This window comes from Triplophysa dalaica, chromosome 9 (assembly GCF_015846415.1).
Source record: "Triplophysa dalaica isolate WHDGS20190420 chromosome 9, ASM1584641v1, whole genome shotgun sequence".
In the NCBI taxonomy this organism is placed as follows: Eukaryota; Metazoa; Chordata; class Actinopteri; order Cypriniformes; family Nemacheilidae; genus Triplophysa; species Triplophysa dalaica.
The window spans coordinates 11,998,114-12,019,897 of NC_079550.1; the positions used below are offsets into that span (position 1 = coordinate 11,998,114).

The following is a 21,784-nucleotide window of genomic DNA, read 5'->3' on the forward strand; positions in this document are numbered from 1 at the left end:
AAAGACCTTTGACCCTGTTAAAGCAAATAGCACACCCACTGATAATTGATGTCAGAAAGCATGTACACCCACTCAGATATTTTGTAATCTGGTCCTCTGACCATATGGATTTTTTGAAAGCACACAACAAACGTGTTTGTTTGGGTAACATTTAATGTACAATTGCACAAAGAGACTTACCGTAGCAAAGTGCGAAACTGTGATGAAAGGTCAGTCTCACAGGTTTCATGTGTCTTCTGTCATGTCAGAAAATAAAGAATTGACTACTAACTATAAAGTCATAGTAATGTGCAGGTATGCAAACTCCTCCTGAAAAAAGGTGACAATGATGCGAAACCCCCTCCAACGATATATATTTAGTCACAGTTTATACTGTATATAGTTATATATACAACTATTACAACGATGATTATTACAATTTGCATTTCATATTATTCAGTGCACATAATCAGATAGTGTAAAACTTTCATAACTTATTAACACAAAATTTCTTTCTGTGTATTGGATCACCCTTAAAATCAAATCAGAAATAGCTTGGATGTTGTGAGAGAATTCTTCTGCAGATCTGGGAGCACAAAATCAAGAGGCATCAAGCTTTTGAACTCATTTATTTTGAAAACAACAAGTCTTTATATACCATACCAGAAGACATGTGGAAGGTTTCGTATGTCCATTTTGATTGAAAAGTGAATATATATATTTAAGTTTGTTCGTTTTTCTTTTTTTAAATCTTTCATTAATAATAATAATAATTAATAATAATTTTGTTAAGAGAATTTTCCATTTTGAAGGGACAATTGGGACAGGGAGCCCAATTCGATTTTTGGTCATGGGGCCCAAAATTCCTGGCAGCGCCCCTGGTCCATGGGTTCACATAAGACCAAATAAGGTATATCATGTCAAACCCTCCGGGTTTGCAGGCAGATGCTAGTCACACAACCCGCAAACTGGCTAGTGATTTGACATAGTTACTACAACATATGGACATGATTCTCATAATGTCATTCACTGTGACCCCGTCCAAATACTCACAGACTCCCATCACCCCCCATTTACAAAAACTCGTTGGATCTACACGAATCACAATATTGACCCGTTAAGGTGACAAGTTGTTTTTCACCATCACTGAATTCTTTAACCCAATCATGCCAAATCTTGCAGTGTAATTCTAAACAATTAATGATCTTTTGTCATTGATTTTACTAGTTATCTCGAACCCTGCCCTGTCTACATCAGCTGTAAATCTTGAAATTGCTTTTGGTTTTATTTGGAATCCACTTCTGGTTTTGACTGTGATTTGTACTGTATATCTGACTTATACATCAAAAGTAAAAAAAAATACAATTCTTGCAATTTGTTGTTTATCTGGTTTAATTTGAAGATGTGGAAAAGGTTCATTTGAATAAACAAGCCTGTTCAGGTACGCAACAGTCATACTCTGCCCTTTCAGAATCATTATCTTTTATTTAACAAGGCAGCTCATTTAAGTGTCTTAGAGAACGCAAGTCTCTTGAGGGTTTAGTATTGAGCAGTAGAACTGAAGCACAAGCTCTCATTGACAGTGAGATGAATACTCAGTCTCTGACTGATCACCTGAAGAAAGATATTAAGAAATTAGTTTTTTGGCTGCTGATGCTTATTTTTGAACACATAAAAACACAACAGAAAACTGGCATATGAAATCTTACTTGTTTGGTAGTAATCATAGACTTTAATGACAGCGGGCTTGAGATTCTTCACTGAAACAACCGGATTTAATTGTATCTGATAATTGGAAGGAGTCGTTTTTGGAACCTAGAACAGGTAGAACCAGTCGACAATCAAACAAACACACATTCATTTCATTGTAAAAGTTTAAAGTTAATTAATCTATAAATGCTTGTCGATTCATATCTCACCTCTTTCAAATAAACTATCACATGATCATCTTTAGACTCAAACCGCTCGACGAGAGATGCATTTGAGAGAAGCTATGGAGAAAATTATTATTTTTTGTTTATTGCTTGAGAGGAGAGCAGTAAAACTTTACTTATGGTTTATACATTTATTACAAATGTATTTATCTATTACAAGCAAATAAATAAATAAGAGAAGCATTTCTTAAGGGTCCACTGTATGATATTTAGCAGCATCTATTGGTAAGGTTGTGAACTGCAACCAACGGCTCACACCACCCCTCCTCCCTCCTTTTCAAAGCACTACAGTGGCTAACACAGAACTAAGATGTCGTCATGTTTTTGCTTCTTTACCGAAGGAGATAACGTATTTATGAAAGATCCTCTGTAGAGCAGTTTGTCCATTTAGGTCTACTGTAGAAACAACATGGTAAATTCCATGTAAGGGGACCCGTGCTGTTTGTACAGTAATTAGAAATTGCTCATGCTAAGGAAGAGGATGTTAAATGGGGGTACGCGTACCCCCAGGGTACTGCAGGGGGTACGTAAGAGAAACTGAAATTTAAGAATCAATAATGAAAATCAATAAGTCAATAAATTCATAATTCATAAACGTCAAACGAATTTTAATTTATAAGAGTTATTTTTTGAGACCCGGAATCAGGAGCAGTGTCTCGGCAAGAAATAATGTAAGTAAGGAGAGGTTGCGGTTAAATGTTAAACTTTAATGATCAAAATTAACTTCTCCTGAACTGAAAAACACTAATTTACCTTTAACTGTTATGCATAATACTTGACAGATTTACATAGTTGCGTAAAGCTACACACAGAAATGTTTATAAGCAATAAATCTGCTTGGGGGCATCAGTTATAATAACTGTCTGAATCTCATTTCACTGTATTTTAATGCAAAATGTTGCGGTCTGGTCAAGGGGTACTTGGCTTGAAAAAAGGGGTACTTAAGCAAAAAAAGTTTGAGAACCACTGTTCTAAGGTAATTAAAACATAACGCTTCAGTATGTTAGGTCTTTTTACAACTCTGAAGACATAGCTATGTGTTCATAGCTATGTATTTATAGCTTATTTATTCAAATATTGCATATTTGTCAAAGATCCTCCAAATAATTACACATTAGTCCTTTAAATCACTTTTTAGAATGCAGACCATGAGTTGAAGTGTTTGAACACATTAGATAATTTTAACTGAAATCAGTAACAATTAATTACCCACCAATGACGTATCAGCCGTGAATCCTGATAAGAGTTTAATATCCACAATGACCATGTTAGTATTTTCCTGTGGACCATTATATCTGCAAAAGATTCAAATCAAACAGCTAAATTTGACATCGAAATATATATTTAAGCTCATTTTGTGGTCTCATGTTAGAGTGGGAATATACTAAAATCAGTTCTTACTTCACAGTGAAAGTTAAAACTTGATTTTGTCTACTTTGTTTGCAGTCTCCATCAGTTTTAGCTTCAATGCTCAATGTCTTAGCTCCGGTAGGGGTTGGAATGTTGTAGAACAGAGCCATCTATATGAGTGAAGTGAAATATCAGTCAACATAAAAAACACAACGTAATTTAAGTTCGGAAGAGCTACATATTACACAACTTAATGATAGCAGACAGCCAAAGGTCACTTTGAGCTCCAATTAAAGTGACAAGAAGGATGTAATGACCTGCACAGACACACAGGTTGATCCCTTCACTTCAATGCTGTATTTGCCTGGAAGGTTCTTCAGTTTCTTCTCCTGATACAGTAACTTGTTGTCTTGATTTACATCAAAGCTGTGAGAGTCTCCTGCTGACTGAACCGTCACTGTGCTGGAGCCATCAGAGCTGAACACTTTGGTGGCGTACAAAGACAAAGCCTGAAGAGCCACAACTGTGTCCTGATAACATCACAACATCATCATTACAACATGAAAATACATTCTGTGTGTAAAACAAACTATAGTGTGTTCACCTGTGTAGAGGAGAATCCTCCATAAGCGTTCTGCTGCTTCACAAGCCAGCTCACAATCCTGTTAGCATATCCCAGATCAGCTGTAGTGACTGAATCTGTTGTGAGAACCGCTAACAGAACATATGAGCTGATCTCCACTGCCAGAGAACCAGAATCATCACTAGATCCCATCTGAGTCCAGTGAAGGAGACCTCCTTTACAACACACACACCAAAAGAGACATGAGGAGACTCAACTATGTTAGATGCAAAATCCAAAACATGTCTTGATGCAAAACATGTCTTTACCATCTGAAATGGCAACAGTGTCGAGCTCCTTTAAAAGCCGCTGTCGGGTGTCTGTGTCATTCGCCAGACTGAAAGTGTAGGCAAGCAGCGCAGTGCTGTAAGTGTTTTTAAGATTCCCAATGACGGACCTTAAACAAGACAAACTTTGAGTGAGCACAGGATCCTGTAACACAAACAGAGAAACAGCAGGTGTGTGTCAGTGTCATTCTTCTGATAGTTTCTACTGTGTTCTCTGGAGATGAACTTACAGTCACTGGAGTTTCCAGTTCAAGCAATGATGCAGTGATGTAGGCAGTCATGGTCACATTATCATTTACTCCACCCTTCACAAACACAGATACAAACAACACATATTGTACTTAATTTTCCATTTAAATATTTTCTTAAATACCATTTAATAATCAATCACAGACCTTCATTCTGTTGTTGAACAAACTTCCCTGTTGAATAAAACAGCCGTCTGAACTACGTCCTCTTATTAACCAATCCTTTGCACTCTGAATAACATGTGGATCAATGAAGATGTATTTCTGTGCTTTGCCAAAAGATCTCAGGACAAAAGCTGTCAACCTGGAGATGTGTTTTTGAAGAAATTGATGCATTTGTTTATTGTTTGTCTGATATAATGTTTAGATAGTGAAAAGGAAATATTCACCATGTATTCTCATTCCCATGACCAAATGTGCTGTATGCACCACTATGATGTCTATAGTTCAGTTGTCTCTGATAACCTGTTTAGTTTGACAGTGATTGAAGAGATGAACAGTTTGTTGGTAGAACAATCAGCTACACATGTGACTCTTCATTAAAGCACATCTGATGTGTTCAAGCACGAGAAAAATGCATTTATATTTCTTACCACTCTTCAAGAAGCCTGCAGCTTTCTCTCTGATGTTTGAGGTGAGCTGCTCTGTGTTCTCCAGATACTGTAAAATGTAAATATTGGGAGAAAGAACAGCAATGTTTTGTTCTCCACAGCCGTACGGCATCCGCAATAATCCATGAAGATTCTGCAGCGCACGACCCAATATGTCTCCTGCAAGAGGAATGTAAAGTCAATGACACAACTGTAACTCTTCATTTCTGTTTGTGTATTTACAGTAAATGTTACCAATGACTGAAACAGAAGATCTGGCTGATCCCTCTATCACATCTTTAGGAAGAGTCAGATCAAGTTCTTCTGACAGACCGTTGTCTATAAACCAGAGAGAGAAAAACCTGTAAATGATCAGTAGAGCTATATTAAGATACTCATGTGTAAATGTATGTAATTTTAACAAACCCTTTGGACACAGTAACCAGCTGTGCGTTTCTGTCTTTTCAGTTCCTTCAGCCTACAGCAGATAATAATGATGTTAACATATTAATATAAGTGACATTGAAGTGTGTGTGAGAGCTGTTGGAGGTGAGCTCACCTGTACAAGGAGACTTCGAGTTACTATGTCAATGCGTCCTCTCTCTGGCACGCTCACAATCTCATTGTCACACACAGTCTGTGACTGCTCTGCCTCTGCACTCACTGTAATATTCAACACTCCTACAATATACACAACACATCCATAAGAATTAAATCACTTTAAATCAAAGTTTAATTAAAATTGGCAGGTTGGATCCTTGACTTTTTAATGTCTTGGTTACCTATGTAACCTCAGTTCCCTAATGGAGGGAATGAGACGTTGTGTTGAACCGAAAAATGGGGTTTGATCTTGAGAACCTGTCAAATCTGATGGTACTTTTTAAAAGGCCAATGAAATTGGTGAATGGCGTGGCATGCCAGTCTCCACCCTGTACATGCTGGTATAAAAGTAAGATGGCGTGCCGATTCATTCACCTTTGGGCTGAGCAACCTGAGAAGTATATCCCAGTCGCCGCCTCGGGGAAAGCTTTGTGGCATAAAGGCCAGAACATTTCGTTCCCTCTATCAGGGAACTGAGGTTACATACGTAACCAAGAAGTTCCCTTGCTGTCCTTCTCTTGAAGTTGTATCGTTAATGATTATTTTCTGTTACACTTTGAAAACCAAGTAGTCAAATGGTCTAGTCGACTGGTTGGTGAGTCACAGGTGGATCTAGCATACCTATATGCCAAGAAATTACAGCGTATAGATACTTCTATTTTAAATGACGACTCTGACTCCTTGCACAGTGAGTTCAAGCTCCTTCCCTCTGGAAGGAAGTTGTTAATCCTAAGGTGTTAGACAAAGCGGTATAAAAATAGCTTTGTTCCAGCTGCCTTAACTGTCTTAAATAAACTACAGGATGGTGGATTTTAAGTATGTAGCTTGTTTTTAGGTAGCATGTGATTGTATTGTTGTTGTTCATGTTTTTGAAATGGTATGTCAAGATGGATGTCAATGTCTCTCTGTCTACTACAAAACAAATTTACCTGGGGGTTTACATACAGTAACCTAACCTAACTAACCTCACCTAACCTTACAAGAGAAATATAAGTAATCGATTGTGATTGTGTCTGAAACTGACCAAGTACAGAAGGAGTGAGAATCCATTTAAATGTTTTTCTTCCATTAGCACATAGACAGGATGAATACTGATCATCAGAGGAGGCTTTAAGAGTGAAGTCTGAGGACGGAGCTGGAGTTACTTTAACCTGTCCAAGAAAGATGGAGGATTAGTTCAGATCTGATATGATGTGAAATGTGATTGAAGATTAAATGAGAAATTTCACCATGATGCACTTGGATAGATAGTTAAAGACGGTGGCCTTCAGCTCAAAGATCTCTCCACGGATGATGGAGTAAGGCAGTGAGAGCTCCAGGAAGAAGGGCTGGAAAACTGTCAGCTGAGCAGGAGGAGCCAGACCCAGACCTTCAGAGGACAGACAGAAGACCTCAGTCTCCCAGGTGGTGATGGTGTCAGGAACCTTCACAGGAACTTGTGTTGATCCTGAGTCACTGGGATGTCAAATTGTTCAAATAAATACAATGTGAAATGTTTTACCTATTTTCAATACTTTTATTTATTTATTGCCAAACATCGAGTTGTTTGGAATTAGCTTAGTGTGCTTATACCAACAGGAAATACCACAATCATTAATATCACATTCATTGAACTCCCTGACCTACAGTAAATGCAAATATTTCCATGTCAGACAGCTGTTACCATCGTGCTTAATCTATTTTTTGTATTATTTCTTCTTTATTCTATTAATGTTATCTCTAGACTGCAAGGGTCCATTCACTCAGAACGGGGGCAGACATGATTTTCAGGTTTAACAATTTAAGGCGCACTGCACTTCCATTTTACATTCAAGCAACTGTAAAATTCCGCCACCACAGCAAAGGCCTGCCTCTCCATTTACTCAATTAAACAATTGTGGTGAAGTGCCCCTTTAACCAGGCCTTATTTGGACTATATAAGGGGCATCCCTAGAGTGGTAGGATATTGCATAATCCTTGCGTCATCGGGGTGTTGGTTGCCGGTGCCCGAGTGCTCTGGGGGTGAGGTACGTGTTTTAGTATGGTTTGGCGTCTAGCTGGTGTGGATGTTTACTGACTTTTCTGTGTAGCTGGTGTCTGGTTGGAGGTACGAATCATACTGCGTGAGGGTGTTCCCTTTACATTGCTGCTGCAGCTCCAGCGTAGAGAAGAGAATCGAGCGCACACACGCGTTGTGCTGCGAGTGACTGCCACGCTACTGCTTGTTACGTGAGGTAGGTGTTTGGGGGCCATAGGTATGGGCTGGCATCTAGATTGCGTGCTTACTAACTTTTCCATGCAGCTGGTGTCTGTTTGGAGGTACAGTGTATTGTTCGAGGGCTTCCTACATCGCTACGGAAGATCCGGTTTCCTGACTGAGGTTTGATCACACGTGTAACACTGCGTGTTGGGAGTGACTGTTGCTCTTCGGCTCGGTAGGTCCATTTATACGGTGTATATGCGGGTGTGGGATTGTAATTGTTGCATCTGTATGACCCGGGAATTCCTCTGTACAGTTAATGGGAGAAAGGAATGGGTTGCCGGATGCTTTAACGGAAGTCTTGCAGATCGGGGGTTAAAGTCTGCGTTTGATCACGACGCTGGTTGGCCTCAACACTGCTGTTTTGCTTTTGTTTATTTGTTTGTTTTGGTTATAGTTATTTTTGGTTTCTAATTGTTATTTGTTTACAGCCGTTTCTTCCAACTGCCTTGCTTACAGTTGTATTGGACAACTGTGTTGCGTGCAGCTGTTGTGTACGGCTATTTATGTTTCTTTGTTTCTTTGCCTTTTGTAATATTGGGCTTGAGTTTAGATTTGGATATAATTTAGTTTGGGTCTTTGTTTCTTTTTGCCTTGCTACTATCTATAAGCGATGGTGTTTATTTGCTGTTACTTGTTTATTGTTTGTAACTGTAGCAATTAATGCGGTGTTCTGAGCGGCTGCATTTACATACCTGGTTAATTGTTGTTTTCTTTCTGCAGGAGCGGGGTGACCCTTACGCGGGCAGGCTAGCCATCTTATGCCTGGTGACGGGAATTCTCTAAGTGTGCCGTAGCTGTGTTCTTGCAGTGTAATTCACTAGTGTTTGTGGGTGCTTGTGAAGTTGGGGGCACGGTGTCCTCATTGCGGGCTAATTTGAGGCCCATCGCTTAGCCTGCCCAGTTAATGGTGAACCCCAGCTCCGCCCCGAGAATCTGCATGTCTGGGTATTGATTGAGCTTCGTTTGTCATGATTCCACTATCATGTCATGTTTATTCTTGTTGTTTGAGTGGAGTCATGGCATAACCTATGGTTTTGTGTGAGATTGAGTGATCTTTCTCGTGTCTCGTCATTGTTCCCTACATCTTGTTCCTCGTCAGCTTTCCCTGAGTGCTAATCCCCAGCACCTGTTGCTCGTTACCATCCTCTGTTTGTTTCCCCTATAAAGAGTCCTCATGTTTCATTGTCCTGGGCGCGTTCATTGTATGATGTCCCTTGTAAGCTGTACCTGTACCTGTTTGTGATACCTGGTCCTCGTCTGAGCTGTTCCCCATACTTTGTCTTATGCTGTTGTTCCCTTCGTATTTAGTAAGTTCAGTTTTTGTAGTGTTTATATCAAGTGTTTGTTTTCTTAGTTAAGTTAGTCAGTGTCCTTGTTTATCGTTAAAGTTATATATATATCACTGTCCTGTTTTACCCCATCGTGGGTTTTTTGTTTGATTTATTGTTAATAAATATCTTTGTTAACACCTTCATCCGCCTTGTCTCTGCCTGCACTTGGGTTGTCACGCCATGTCTCACCTGGAGAGTCATGACAGAATGCACGAGCCACAACAGAACCCAGTAGGCAGCATGGACGGTACGACGTTGTCCTTGCGGTCTCGCCAGGCCCACTTGATGCTTGGATTCCGCCAGGGGAATTATGGTGACCAGGAGTTCGCCAGGGCATTCTCGGCGGTGGCGGAGGTGACCGAGTTTGGTGAGGCGGAGTTGAAGACGATCTTCAACTGCTGCCTCACCCGGCGCCTCACACCGTCAGAGAAGAGGCTGCTGGCTCCCTTGGGGTTTGCGGACATGGTCAGGTACGTGGCCAACCGTAGCGATCCCGGGGGTGAGGTTCCACATGGGACTTTCACCCCACGGTCGAGCGCTGCGGAGGGTATCGTCCTGGCCGCCGCTGCCCTTGGGGAGTCAGTACCCTCTGGCTCGAGCTCCACGGTCGCCAGCCCTTCTGGTGGAGTCCAAGATGAGTGGGTGGCTAGAGACTCGAGGACGACGTCGCGGGAGTCCTCCTTCCCGGTACTCCCTCGGTTCCCCACTGGCCCGGCTGAGTCAGCCGTGGGCCAGACTGACCGTAGTGGGAGGAGAAGGCCACGTGGAGGACCTCCCAGGCCGAAATTGCTGTCCTGTCGCCCAGTTCAGCAACCGGCAACAGTTCCGGGTTCCCCGAGTCCTGTGGTCCCGAGTCCGGTGGTGTCAAACCCCAAATATTTTTTGGGGGGGCGCTGTGGGAAGGTGACGGTCCGTCCGGCACCGAGCCCGGCCCAGCAGCCGCCGGAGGTCGCTGCCCAGCCGCCGTCAGAGAGCGCTGCCCAGCCGCCGTCAGAGAGCGCTGCCCAGCCGCCGTCAGAGAGCGCTGCCCAGCCGCCGTCAGAGAGCGCTGCCCAGCCGCCGTCAGAGAGCGCTGCCCAGCCGCCGTCAGAGAGCGCTGCCCAGCCGCCGTCAGAGAGCGCTGCCCAGCCGCCGTCAGAGAGCGCTGCCCAGCCGCCGTCAAGTCCGGCTGCCCAGCCGCCGTCAAGTCCGGCTGCCCAGCCGCCGTCAAGTCCGGCTGCCCAGCCGCCGTCAAGTCCGGCTGCCCAGCCGCCGTCAAGTCCGGCTGCCCAGCCGCCGTCAAGTCCGGCTGCCCAGCCGCCGTCAAGTCCGGCTGCCCAGCCGCCGTCAAGTCCGGCTGCCCAGCCGCCGTCAAGTCCGGCTGCCCAGCCGCCGTCAAGTCCGGCTGCCCAGCCGCCGTCAAGTCCGGCTGCCCAGCCGCCGTCAAGTCCGGCTGCCCAGCCGCCGTCAAGTCCGGCTGCCCAGCCGCCGTCAAGTCCGGCTGCCCAGCCGCCGTCAAGTCCGGCTGCCCAGCCGCCGTCAAGTCCGGCTGCCCAGCCGCCGTCAGCACCAAGCCCTGTCCAGCCGACGATCCAGTCGGCATTCCAGCCCTGGTCCAGCCCGGCATTCCAGCCGAGGACTAGCCCTGCAGTCCTGCAGGGGACTAGGACAGTTCCCCCCAGGACTACCCCTGTCAAGCCTCCTGGGGCTCCGCGCCCTGGCGCGTCCCCCAGGGCTGGGACTTCCCCGCCCGGCCCTGCCCCTTCTGGACTTCCTGTGTTTTCTTGTTTGCCCCCGCCCCCCCTCCCATGTCTGTTATTTTTGTTATCTCACCCCAACCCTTTTGTTATCATATCTTGTATGCCCCTTGTCATGTTCACCTTGTCTGTCTGGTTTTTGTCTGTTTCCCAGTCAGTCTTGTCTCGTTAGTTACCCCTTGATGAACACCTGGAGGTGCTCATTAAAGGGGGGGCTTATGTCATGATTCCACTATCATGTCATGTTTATTCTTGTTGTTTGAGTGGAGTCATGGCATAACCTATGGTTTTGTGTGAGATTGAGTGATCTTTCTCGTGTCTCGTCATTGTTCCCTACATCTTGTTCCTCGTCAGCTTTCCCTGAGTGCTAATCCCCAGCACCTGCTGCTCGTTACCATCCTCTGTTTGTTTCCCCTATAAAGAGTCCTCATGTTTCATTGTCCTGGGCGCGTTCATTGTATGATGTCCCTTGTAAGCTGTACCTGTACCTGTTTGTGATACCTGGTCCTCGTCTGAGCTGTTCCCCATACTTTGTCTTATGCTGTTGTTCCCTTCGTATTTAGTAAGTTCAGTTTTTGTAGTGTTTATATCAAGTGTTTGTTTTCTTAGTTAAGTTAGTCAGTGTCCTTGTTTATCGTTAAAGTTATATATATATCACTGTCCTGTTTTACCCCATCGTGGGTTTTTTGTTTGATTTATTGTTAATAAATATCTTTGTTAACACCTTCATCCGCCTTGTCTCTGCCTGCACTTGGGTTGTCACGCCATGTCTCACCTGGAGAGTCATGACATCGTTGCTCTTACCACCAGTGGTCTGGCCCGCTAGCACTATTGTATTATTGACTCTAGTAGCCTTTTAGAATATTTATGTCAAATAAAGAAATATGTTTTGCTGTACTTCTCAGGTCTACGTCTCAGTGTCTTGTTATTGTGTGAGAGAGAGAGAAACGAACTTGTGTGCCCTGGTAGGGGTATTTCCCCAGCTAGTTTAATGCTGGGGTGGCGTAGTCGTGACGTATTATACTTTTGCTATATGAGAGCGTGCTCTCAATTTCCCGTATTGCCACACAATGAAAATAACAGCCGCTTTTCTGCTGAGAAGAGTTTTTTTTAACTTCAGGTGCTCAAAGCAAAACGTGTGGTGTCTTGGGTACCTAAACAGCACACAAAATGCTCACTGCCATAGACAAAAAGGTACCTCTCACTGTAAAAACTGCATTCTGTGTGATCGCGGCCTTAAAAAGCTAGACATAACACTACAAAAAGGATTTATAAAGTGCAAAGCCAGGAGACACACTTTTGATAACAGAAATTGATATGCCAACTAGCAACTCTAAACAAAAGCTCGCAACACTTTAACTCTTCAAAACAGCATTGCTCTTGTGAGACGCTGCAAAAGACATGGGGTCAAACTCAATTAGAGTAAAACCTTAATATTTTTACCTACCCTACTTCACTGAGTTGCCAGATCCATGTTTCTGGGAAGAAGGTCCGAACTGTCTCCACAGGAGGTGGTGGTGGTGGGCTGTTTGCTACTCCAAGTCCTGCAAATCCTGCAAATCCTCTTGAATATGCAATAATTTCTCCTTTAAAAAGCATAGAATGACTTTTATTTTATTAAAGTGCATTTTCGATTGGTTTAACTGAAAATCATTGTTTTTTTACCTGTCTTGTTCAGAATTAAAGAAACTATTTGAAGTAGTACATTGAATAAACAATTTTCGTGGTTGCGTGACCACGTTACATCACATTTTGGTTGCTAATTTGAGTAGCAGTAACTCATCACCAGACTAAATTGAAAATACTAATTTAACATAACTCTCGTAGCCAATTTTATTAGTTTATGTAAGTTTATAAACTATACTGTATAACGCGTTGCTTAAAGGTCTCATGAACTGGCCTTATTTATTGTTTTATAGCCTACTGTTGTTTGAGGTGTAGTTATGATGTTTGCGTAAATTTTACATAAAAAATGTCTAAATCTACAAGTAATAGGCTATTTTCTACACTGGTTTTTAGGCCAGCTCTGCAAATGTTCAGTTTTAATAATGTGTGTGCCTCATTGAAGACTTTTTAAGTAAACACCCACTCCTTTGATTGGATAGCAGTTTGCGTAGTTGGAGCCTTCTGTGAATTTGGTTAGAGACGTAACGTTAGGTTACACATTAGCACCATTCACAGTTTTCGCACGGCATTAGTATTATCTGGAGACCTCCTGTGATTTATAAATAACCTCCCACACATCAGTATTTCATGTGCGGGTCTCAAATGTTACGAGAGTTTCCATGATAAATAATCAAATGGGAGACTCCCAGTAACTTATGGACATGACTCAGCACCCGAAATAATACCAAAACACTTCAAAACAGCCTCCATTATTCTCAAACGGTGTATAAAACCTTGAAAATGTATAATGAGCGCACCTAATCACAGAGATGGCGATTCGCACGGGCTTGAGATCACAGACAATCTCTGCAATTGATAAAAATTACTAGAGGTCCCCGGGTAATACTAATCTTGTGTGAATAGAGCTCAGGGCACATCACGTGATCTCATGTTTGTTTATTGCTGGCCCACTCTATCTGCCGCGCCACTGGTTCTGTCATGCGCAAACCAGTGGGCGGGACTAGAGAAGTAGCTGCTGTAGGCCTGCTGTCAATAACTGATCTAAGTTCAGTAACAAGGGCGTTTTCAGTTCTAACACTTACATGATGTTCGCTTGAATACGAGTCTCTCTTATATAACAAAAGCTTGGGTTAAAATTGTGATTTTAATTCATGCCTCCTTTAAATGTGTGATAGAAAAAACAGTGATCATAAACGGCTGTTTAAATAATATCCTCCACTTAAATGAGTGGAGGCTTAGAATAACATTGTCTGGAATAATAGTTATAAATAAACAAAATCTCTTCTAAAAGTTCAAAAAGACGTACTACGGTGATACTCCAAGCCTCCGTAGATTAGGCAATGAGGTTGTTTCACAAGCAGATTTGTTGCCATCTTTAATCCCACTTTCTGTCAGACAGAAAAACATTTATCGTTTTTAATCATTTGAATGAAATTATTACATGTTTATTTAATTAAGTGATTTGTCAGGCAGTTCTTACCTTCAGAGTTTCATAAGCATCTTCTGCTGGTGCAGCTCTACGGGGCCTAACTTTAAGACATTCAAACTCTTTGTCCTCAATTTGATAAGGATAATTTGATTCTGACTTCACAGCCAGCAGACTGAAGACCTGTCATGAACAAAATATTTTTAACTTTGATTAAACATTTGGAGTTTCATATTGGATCTTTAGAAGTGTCATGCAAAAACAGACATGCTTTTTATTTTTACAAGATTGCTTTAATACTTGTATTCATAATTGACAGACCAGTCCAAATATATAGCTTTCCAAAACGCCATAAATTGAAATACACTGTTGTCCATCTCTGATGTAAACTCACACCTTTTCTGTATTCAGACGTTTTCCCGGTTTCATGATGAGAACACTTTGATCTACAGCACTGAGAGCACACAGTGAGCCAGACTGAGCTGACACCTGTACAGTGTTTTCTTCACCTGGAACTGCTGTAGCAGGAGAAAACTGCACAGACACCTGAGCACAACAGCAAGGTTAAGCGGTACAGTATAAAATGCATCATTTTATTCTTGATGTGGACTTGATAGACAGACTTTCATGTATGCACTTTAACATTTTTTAATAACCTTGTTTCTGAAGCACTTTTCAGTGTTGAAAGTTTTACTACCAGCGACCACATTGTCACTGGGCAGAAGACAGTAAGCTAGAATCTGCACAGCTGGACTCAGATCTGCTCCAACAGACAGTTTGAATGACACTGAGCCATTAGCTGCTCCATTAGAAGTCTTCACTTTAACCTTCTCATATCCATGATGAACTATCACTCCTCTGGACAAAACCTGACACACACACCATCAATGTTAACACACCTACCAGAACATAACCAATCAATGATGTTAAACAAATCACAAAAAAGTATTTCCACTTACCATATAGACAATATCAGTGTTGAAATCATCTGTAGTTTCACCAATAAAATAATACGTAATGGCGACTGGAAACTCAGCATCACATTTTAAGGGTTCTTCAATTTTGTCTATAACCAATTCGCTCAATGTTGGTGTGTATGGAGTGGCGGGCTCAAGAAGTCTAACTTTCTTTTTTTCTGTAGAGATATATGGTTCTTTGAAGCCAGGATGGCTAAACCCTGGATATGCACTTGCCTAAACATCAAATGGAAATTATTTTCAAGTAACAAAGACATTGGGTAAAACACTGGGTGTGTGAGAATAAATGATGGTACCTTCAGTTCAATATCGCTTTTAGACAGAGTAGATGTATTAATGGAAAAGTAGGCCATTCCTTTGTCATCTGTAGTAAGATTAAAGAGCACCTTGTTGTGCCAACTCATGGCTTCCAAAACATAAACCTTTTTTTGTGGAATTGGTGTGCCTTTGAAACGTTCAAGTTTGATCTGTACAAACAAAAACATTTTTTTTTAATTTTACTATTGCTACAGTATAATAATGGAAACTGAAATATATACAGTATCACATACCTTTCCTTCTATGATTGACCCATGCTCAAAAATGCTTGGCAGTTCAGTAAATGTAGCTTTACCAATTTCATATGTGATAGTTATTTCCACTGATTTCTTCATCGTTTTTTCTGGAAAAAAAACATGTTTACATTAGTAAAAGGGACCGTTCACCCAAAAATAAAAATTGAATACTCATTTACTAACCTTCAAATTGGTTCAAATCTGTACACATTACTATGTTCTAATGAGCACAGAAAGAAATTTTTGGAAGTTCTTCGAACCATTGACTACCATAGTAGGAAAAAGAGTGTATTTTTTCTACTATGGAAGTCAATGATGGCCAAGAACTGTTGGGTTAGAAGCATTCTTTCAAATACCTTTTTCTGTGTTCAACCAAACAAAGACATGTATACAGATTTGGAACAACAAGAGAGTAGGTAATTCATGACATATTTTCATTTTTGCTCGAACTGTCCCTTTAATTATAAAATGCTTGGTTCAACCAAAGCATGCATGTGCCATAGCTCACCTGTTCCCTCCTCCATCACATTCACATTAACATGAAGGACATTTTTACTGTGTCTATCAGTTGTAGAGTTAAAAAAGAGTGAAGGGTCGAAGATATAAGAGGCACAGCCACTCTCATTCATCTAAAGGTGGCACACAAACACAGTTAAAAAGAGTACAAGATGAAAACCGAAATGTGGTTTTAAAATACAACAATAACCAAAGTTACACACCTCTGTGGTTTTAACCAAACAAAGTGGACTTGTAGATTTATAATATGCCCATCTGTCCCTGCATACTTCAAGCAATCCTTTACCAGGAACGGGTTGTCCAAATGTATATCTATTAAAAATTGCATGCTTTGAGTAACACTGCACATTGGATTGGATTGGATTGGATTCAATTTATTGTCATTATACATATAACAAGTACAGTGTAACGAAATGGATTTAAGAAGAAGAATACAGCAAACATGAGGGAACTGGAGAGAAAAACAGATACACATAATACACCGTAGACAAGACTTGCAACAGGGTAAAATAATCCAGCTCCGGTAAGCAGCCATCCGGTCCTGCAGCCATTACAACGCTTAACACAGACCCGCTTGCCAAACTGGCGGGTCAAGCTGGCATGAGTAAATTTTGTCAATACGTATCAATATCTTTGATATTAAGACCCAATAAAATCATAATTTGAATTTAAAGGCCTTAAACTCACATTTGTTCATGTTCATATTTAAGGATATTGATGGTACATGAATGACGACATTAAACTTAAAATGTGTTTGTCAGTGAAAAGTGACAGTATTTATCTTCCTAGAAAGATATCAAAAATATTGATGACTCATCCTGCACTGCACAGATTATTACCCTATCAAATGCTCTCTCCTAATACCACATGCAACTGAACACTGAGTAGTCAACCTGGTTCATGGCTGTGATATAATTTAAAATATTTGCTATTTTATGTATTTAAAGGATGAGTCAAAATGATATTTTTAATTTTTTTCTTTAAGATCCAAAATATTGTATCTTAAAGATTCTTTTCATGCAAGAGACTCAAAACAAGGAAAACTTCACTCACTTTGCGCAAACGTCGATAATCAGCTCATTGTCATCCACACTCATTTGATTCGGGGCTTTAACGGTCAGTTCAAACTTCGGTAAAACTAAGTTAAGTAAAACCACTCAAAAGATTAGGACTGAAGACTATGACAATTTCACTGAATTTTTTTGAGATAAGCACTTACCATAGTTCTTCACTTCAAAACTATGCATGACCATCCTTTCACCAATGTAAGCTTTTAGTGTGTAAATGCCCAGTCTAGCTTCTGGGTTTAACTCATGAGAAAGCTGCAATATCCACCTTGTTGAGGTAACATTTGTCCACTGACCAATTCTGTTATTGTTGTAATCCTGTTTGTTGACAAAGAAGACATAACCTACTATTTCATTAAGTCTGTTTATTTAAAGAAAAATTACATTTAGCCTGTTACATATGCTAGCAAACATTAAATTACTGCAAGCAAAGCATCATTTTAAACGGGATGTTTGTGTTTCGTGGTCTTACCCCAAGCACTACTGAACTGTACTAAAAAACAAAAGAACAAAACACATTCAAGAGATTGCAACATACATTTAAAAAGATCCAGTGTGCATATTACATCTTGTTTTCTTAATAAACAAGATGTTTATTAATAATGTTTTCTTACTGTTTGTATTTTGTGAATTAACATTTTTGCGTTTGTTTAAAGAGTACAAACCTTTTGATCTAAAGGTACGAAATTGCCATCCATAGTAACAATTCTGAAATTCACTGTGAAATGAAACAGGCGCCATGACATAAGATTACAAATAATTCATAGTTAATAACTTTTAGATTTCATCATATCTGAAATGCATCTGTGGGTCCAAGGAATACAGAAAAATATGGTTTTAATCTCATCTGAAAACTAAACTAAACTGAAATCAAAAATACTAAAAAACATTTACACTAAATTTCTGACAAAAATTACAAGACTCAAGACATAATACATTAATTGTAGATTTGTGTACTAATGTACTGAAGTTCTTCATCTCACCTGTTTGTCCTGGAATATAAATGGGTTTATCTGTTTGGATAAATGTCAAAGGGTGATAAGGTTTAAACATCACTTTTCTCTCTTCGATCAACTTAAAAGACATCCCCTGAACTTCCACTTTGATTTTTTGCACAGATTCTGCATTTACCAGTGGAGCCTGAAGATAAATCATCTTTACTGTTCACAATTCAAACACAGCAAACAAATCATATTTATATTATCATCCACATGTTTTGATGTCAGACCTGGAAGTTAAAGCAGCGGTGAAACTCTTGGTCGGTTTTCTCTTGCAGCAGTAATGTGTTCTCCAAATCATTCACTACATAAATGTTCATTATGAGACTTTCATTGGGCTTCAGGAGACTTGCACACAGTTTGGCTTCAGATCCAGACTGCATCACAGCTGGAAATGTCACCATGAAAGAACTGTCGAGAGATATTAAAGTGCACAACAATATTCCAAAATTTGAGTATTTCAGCAAAAATGAGTATTTCAGCAAAATTCGATCCCAATGCCTGGTATGTATAAAATCTGATGATGTACTGTATGTATTTTGTTCAGAATTGGATCAGTCTGCTGTCAAATAAGTAAAAATGATTTATAACAGTCTGTGACTAAATGTATGCAGTATTTAGATCTTCACAGCTGTTGATTCAGAACAGTTTAGATCTACATTTTTCTAAAGTTCCAGAGAGTCAACGATGTTGTTTTTCTAGAAAAGATATACAAAACAGTAAACAGGTACTTACGGCCCTGAGGTTTGTCCATGCACAAAAAGCCATAGAAAAGACGCTAAAATAAGCCCTTTCCAAATACAGAGCTTCTTGAAAGCCATGATGAAGACTGATCATGTAGAAGACACTATGAACACAGCCTTTTAAGGGGCACTGGTCACAAAATAGGTTTTGAGAAAATATTTACATTCATTATCAAATTAATGATTAATCTGTTGAAGTCTCTCCAAATTATGTGACGCTAAATCAGACCAGTATTTCCCATTATACTCTGTGCTTTATACACTCCAAAAAACAAGATTTTGAAAGGTTGTTATACCTTATCAATATAGTTTGATATAACACATTTGTATTGGTTTCTTGTTCAAGCACAGTTTCAATGTGTAATAGTGGCATAAATCGGCAACTCTTTGACATAACTTAGTCCATTTGTGTTGGGACAACATGAATCATTTTCATGGACCAACTGAAACTACACTGCGGATTAAGTTCAAAGCATGCTGACTGGATTTAGATTTAAAAATTGTTAAAGTTCTATCGTATTTTTGTGTGTTAACTGTTCTGTAATGTCAAAATTCAGAAGATTTTTTGAGGGGTTACCATAGTGGTGAAGAGGAAACATTTTATTTAAGTTGGGGACGAGCACATTAATGCCATTCTTATATGTATGTTTACTCAATGAGTAAATACTCTGCAAATGCAGCAAACCCTCTGGTGCTCTCTGTTAGCACCATACTTTAACCGTGGTAAAAATATGTTTATTTTTTATGTTAAGTATTACACTGAAACCACTTTTTTGGGCTTAATACAAAGTAATTACATTCTTCTGAAAATAGATAAAATAAGTATATGAACTTAAGATTTAAATGTCTGTACATTTCACCCAGTTTAAGATAAACAAATTAAATGTGTGGAAATGGGTGTCATAATATTATTTTGCTGAGTGTACAGTGCAACAGCTTTACACAAAATATGACTTATAACTTTATCTCTGACACTTTGCAAAGCAAAATTTTCACTCCTTGTCATTCATTTCTATTTTCTGGTTCAGATACAAGGCTGATTAATATTCCTCTATCTTGATAATCTTATCAGCATCAAGATATTTCTACTTAGAACTGTTAAATTTTGCTTAACATTCATGTGAATTTTTGGCCATTGAACTACATTTTCCTCACCTTTAGTCAAAAACAACTGTAGTCACTGATCTGTTGGCCCTGTTTACAAAGTTGCTAACTTACACCCACTTATTTGTATTGGATGGGGCAGTCTGTTTAAAATCAATCAGGTCAGTGTTTCTCAACATTTATTTCAACATATCCTATAAGTGCAGTTTAGAGTGTCGTTTCATAGTCTTCATGGAGCACTTGATTTTTGTGCTGGATTCTATTTCTCTCCGACTTTGTGCTTTTGAAACGCCAAGCGTTTCATTTCTCCTGCCTATTCAACAGGATGTGTCACTTTTGCATCTCAGTGTCTTCTTTTCAGATAAAACTGAAATATTACTGGACCAAAAACTCTCAGCTTTTGAAAATCATATCTCTTCCTTTAAAACATTGGCAAGCTGCTGGACAAATGGTTTTGGTTCTGAATATTTATGTATGATTATCACGGTTAGGTTTCAGTTGATTGTCAATTTATTCATGCGTTTTCTTTCTCATTTACTTTATTATTGTCATCCTCATCTGCACCATTCGGATGACCTGTCTTTAGTTCACTTGTTCATGGTCACATATATACCCCTAGTTGCCCCTTGTAGTAAGATGACACCAACCCAAAGACTTCATTTGCTGACAGTTTCGTAAGCAACAATCTTCGAATGAGATGTTTAGATGTTAGATAATGTCCTCAATAAAGTGATTTCTTGGAAACCGTAATATCCTACAAATTGCCTTTGTTGTTTTCCGGAACATTTAGTGGTCTCTAATGGTCAATTACATTTATAATGCATGATGTTACAGCACATTGAGAAAGCAAATTGGCAGCTAGAAAGTATTGATAAAGAGCCACCCCTTGTTAATACATTTACATCTATGCATCTGGCAGAGGCTTTTTTCCAAAACAACTTATACTGCATGATCTTATACATTTTGTATGTGCAATCCCGTGTGATCAAACCCACGACCACGGCATTGTTAGCACCATGCTCTTACCTCTGAGCTACAGGAACGCTATACAAGACACCCCATCAATTGCCTTAACAAGGTGCTGTAACATCACGCATTAAATGTATACATGTGTTTCACTTTCCAATGAAAATTTATTTATGAATAGGCTGTGAATAAAGATGCAAAGTCGAAGGATATATGTGACCCTGGACGACAATACCAGTCTTAAGGGTCAATTTTTAGAAATCGAGATTTGTACATCATATGAAAGCTGAAAGCTTCTATTGATATATGGTTTGTTAGGATAGGACACTCTATGGCGGAACAACAACTGTTTACAAAGCTGGAATCTGAGGGTGCAAAAAGAAAACATATTGAGACAATCGCCTTTGAAGTTGTTATTCTGAGTCACTGTAGCAGGCCATCCACTCAGAAAAAAGAAGTTTTTTCATAAAAATGGATTTTTCTGAAATATCTTCATGGAACATGATCTTTACTTAATATCCTTATGTTTTATGGCAAAAAAGAAAAATCTGTAATTTTAACCCTACAATGTATTTTGGGCGATTACTAAAAACGTTACCGTGCTACTTAAGACTGGTTTTGTTGTCCAGGTCACATATTTGATAGGATAGAATACAGTATCACCCATGTCAATGAAAGGATAGAAAGCAATTTAATGGGTATTCTTTACTGTTTCTTTTTGTACTCTTACTGTATCTTATCTGAATATTATTTTCCACTATAGTTTCTGTCATATGTGGTAATCGCATCATTGAGACTGTACAGAGTAAAGTGCATTTTTGATTGCCCGCCTCCCGCCTGTCTTCTTCCTACATGAGTGTCGTCAAGCTCCATTAAATCAAATTACCA

General features: G+C 39.8%; 1 protein-coding gene across 1 annotated transcript; it reads right to left on the reverse strand.

Moving 5' to 3' along the window:
* Positions 1 to 1,353: 1,353 nt before the first annotated feature.
* On the reverse strand, positions 1,354 to 18,969 carry LOC130428318 (alpha-2-macroglobulin-like). The gene is made up of 34 exons (XM_056756237.1): positions 18,819 to 18,969; positions 18,314 to 18,494; positions 18,069 to 18,225; positions 17,751 to 17,803; positions 17,558 to 17,578; positions 17,238 to 17,403; positions 17,072 to 17,156; positions 16,222 to 16,330; positions 16,011 to 16,131; positions 15,500 to 15,609; positions 15,245 to 15,415; positions 14,931 to 15,164; positions 14,628 to 14,840; positions 14,368 to 14,517; positions 14,026 to 14,154; positions 13,852 to 13,933; positions 12,367 to 12,505; positions 6,840 to 7,065; positions 6,635 to 6,761; positions 5,570 to 5,691; positions 5,437 to 5,488; positions 5,266 to 5,349; positions 5,014 to 5,190; positions 4,810 to 4,885; positions 4,568 to 4,724; positions 4,403 to 4,477; positions 4,155 to 4,317; positions 3,868 to 4,061; positions 3,581 to 3,793; positions 3,315 to 3,433; positions 3,127 to 3,208; positions 1,899 to 1,970; positions 1,689 to 1,794; positions 1,354 to 1,593 (listed from the first exon to the last, which is right to left on the reverse strand). The coding sequence occupies exons 1-34, from the start codon at positions 18,902 to 18,904 to the stop codon at positions 1,553 to 1,555; spliced, it is 4,293 nt and encodes a 1,430-aa protein (XP_056612215.1). The 5' UTR covers positions 18,905 to 18,969; the 3' UTR covers positions 1,354 to 1,552.
* Positions 18,970 to 21,784: the final 2,815 nt, after the last annotated feature.

Excerpts from the sequence above, each read along its gene's own strand:
- LOC130428318 (XM_056756237.1), bottom strand. The coding sequence starts at position 18,904 with ATGGCTTTCAAGAAGCTCTGTATTTGGAAAGGGCTTATTTTAGCGTCT. Across the intron at positions 18,226-18,313 it reads ACCGCTGCTTTAACTTCCAG|GCTCCACTGGTAAATGCAGA; the intron begins GTCTGACATCAA and ends ATTTATCTTCAG. Across the intron at positions 5,692-6,634 it reads TCTCACTCCTTCTGTACTTG|GAGTGTTGAATATTACAGTG; the intron begins GTCAGTTTCAGA and ends TGTATATTGTAG.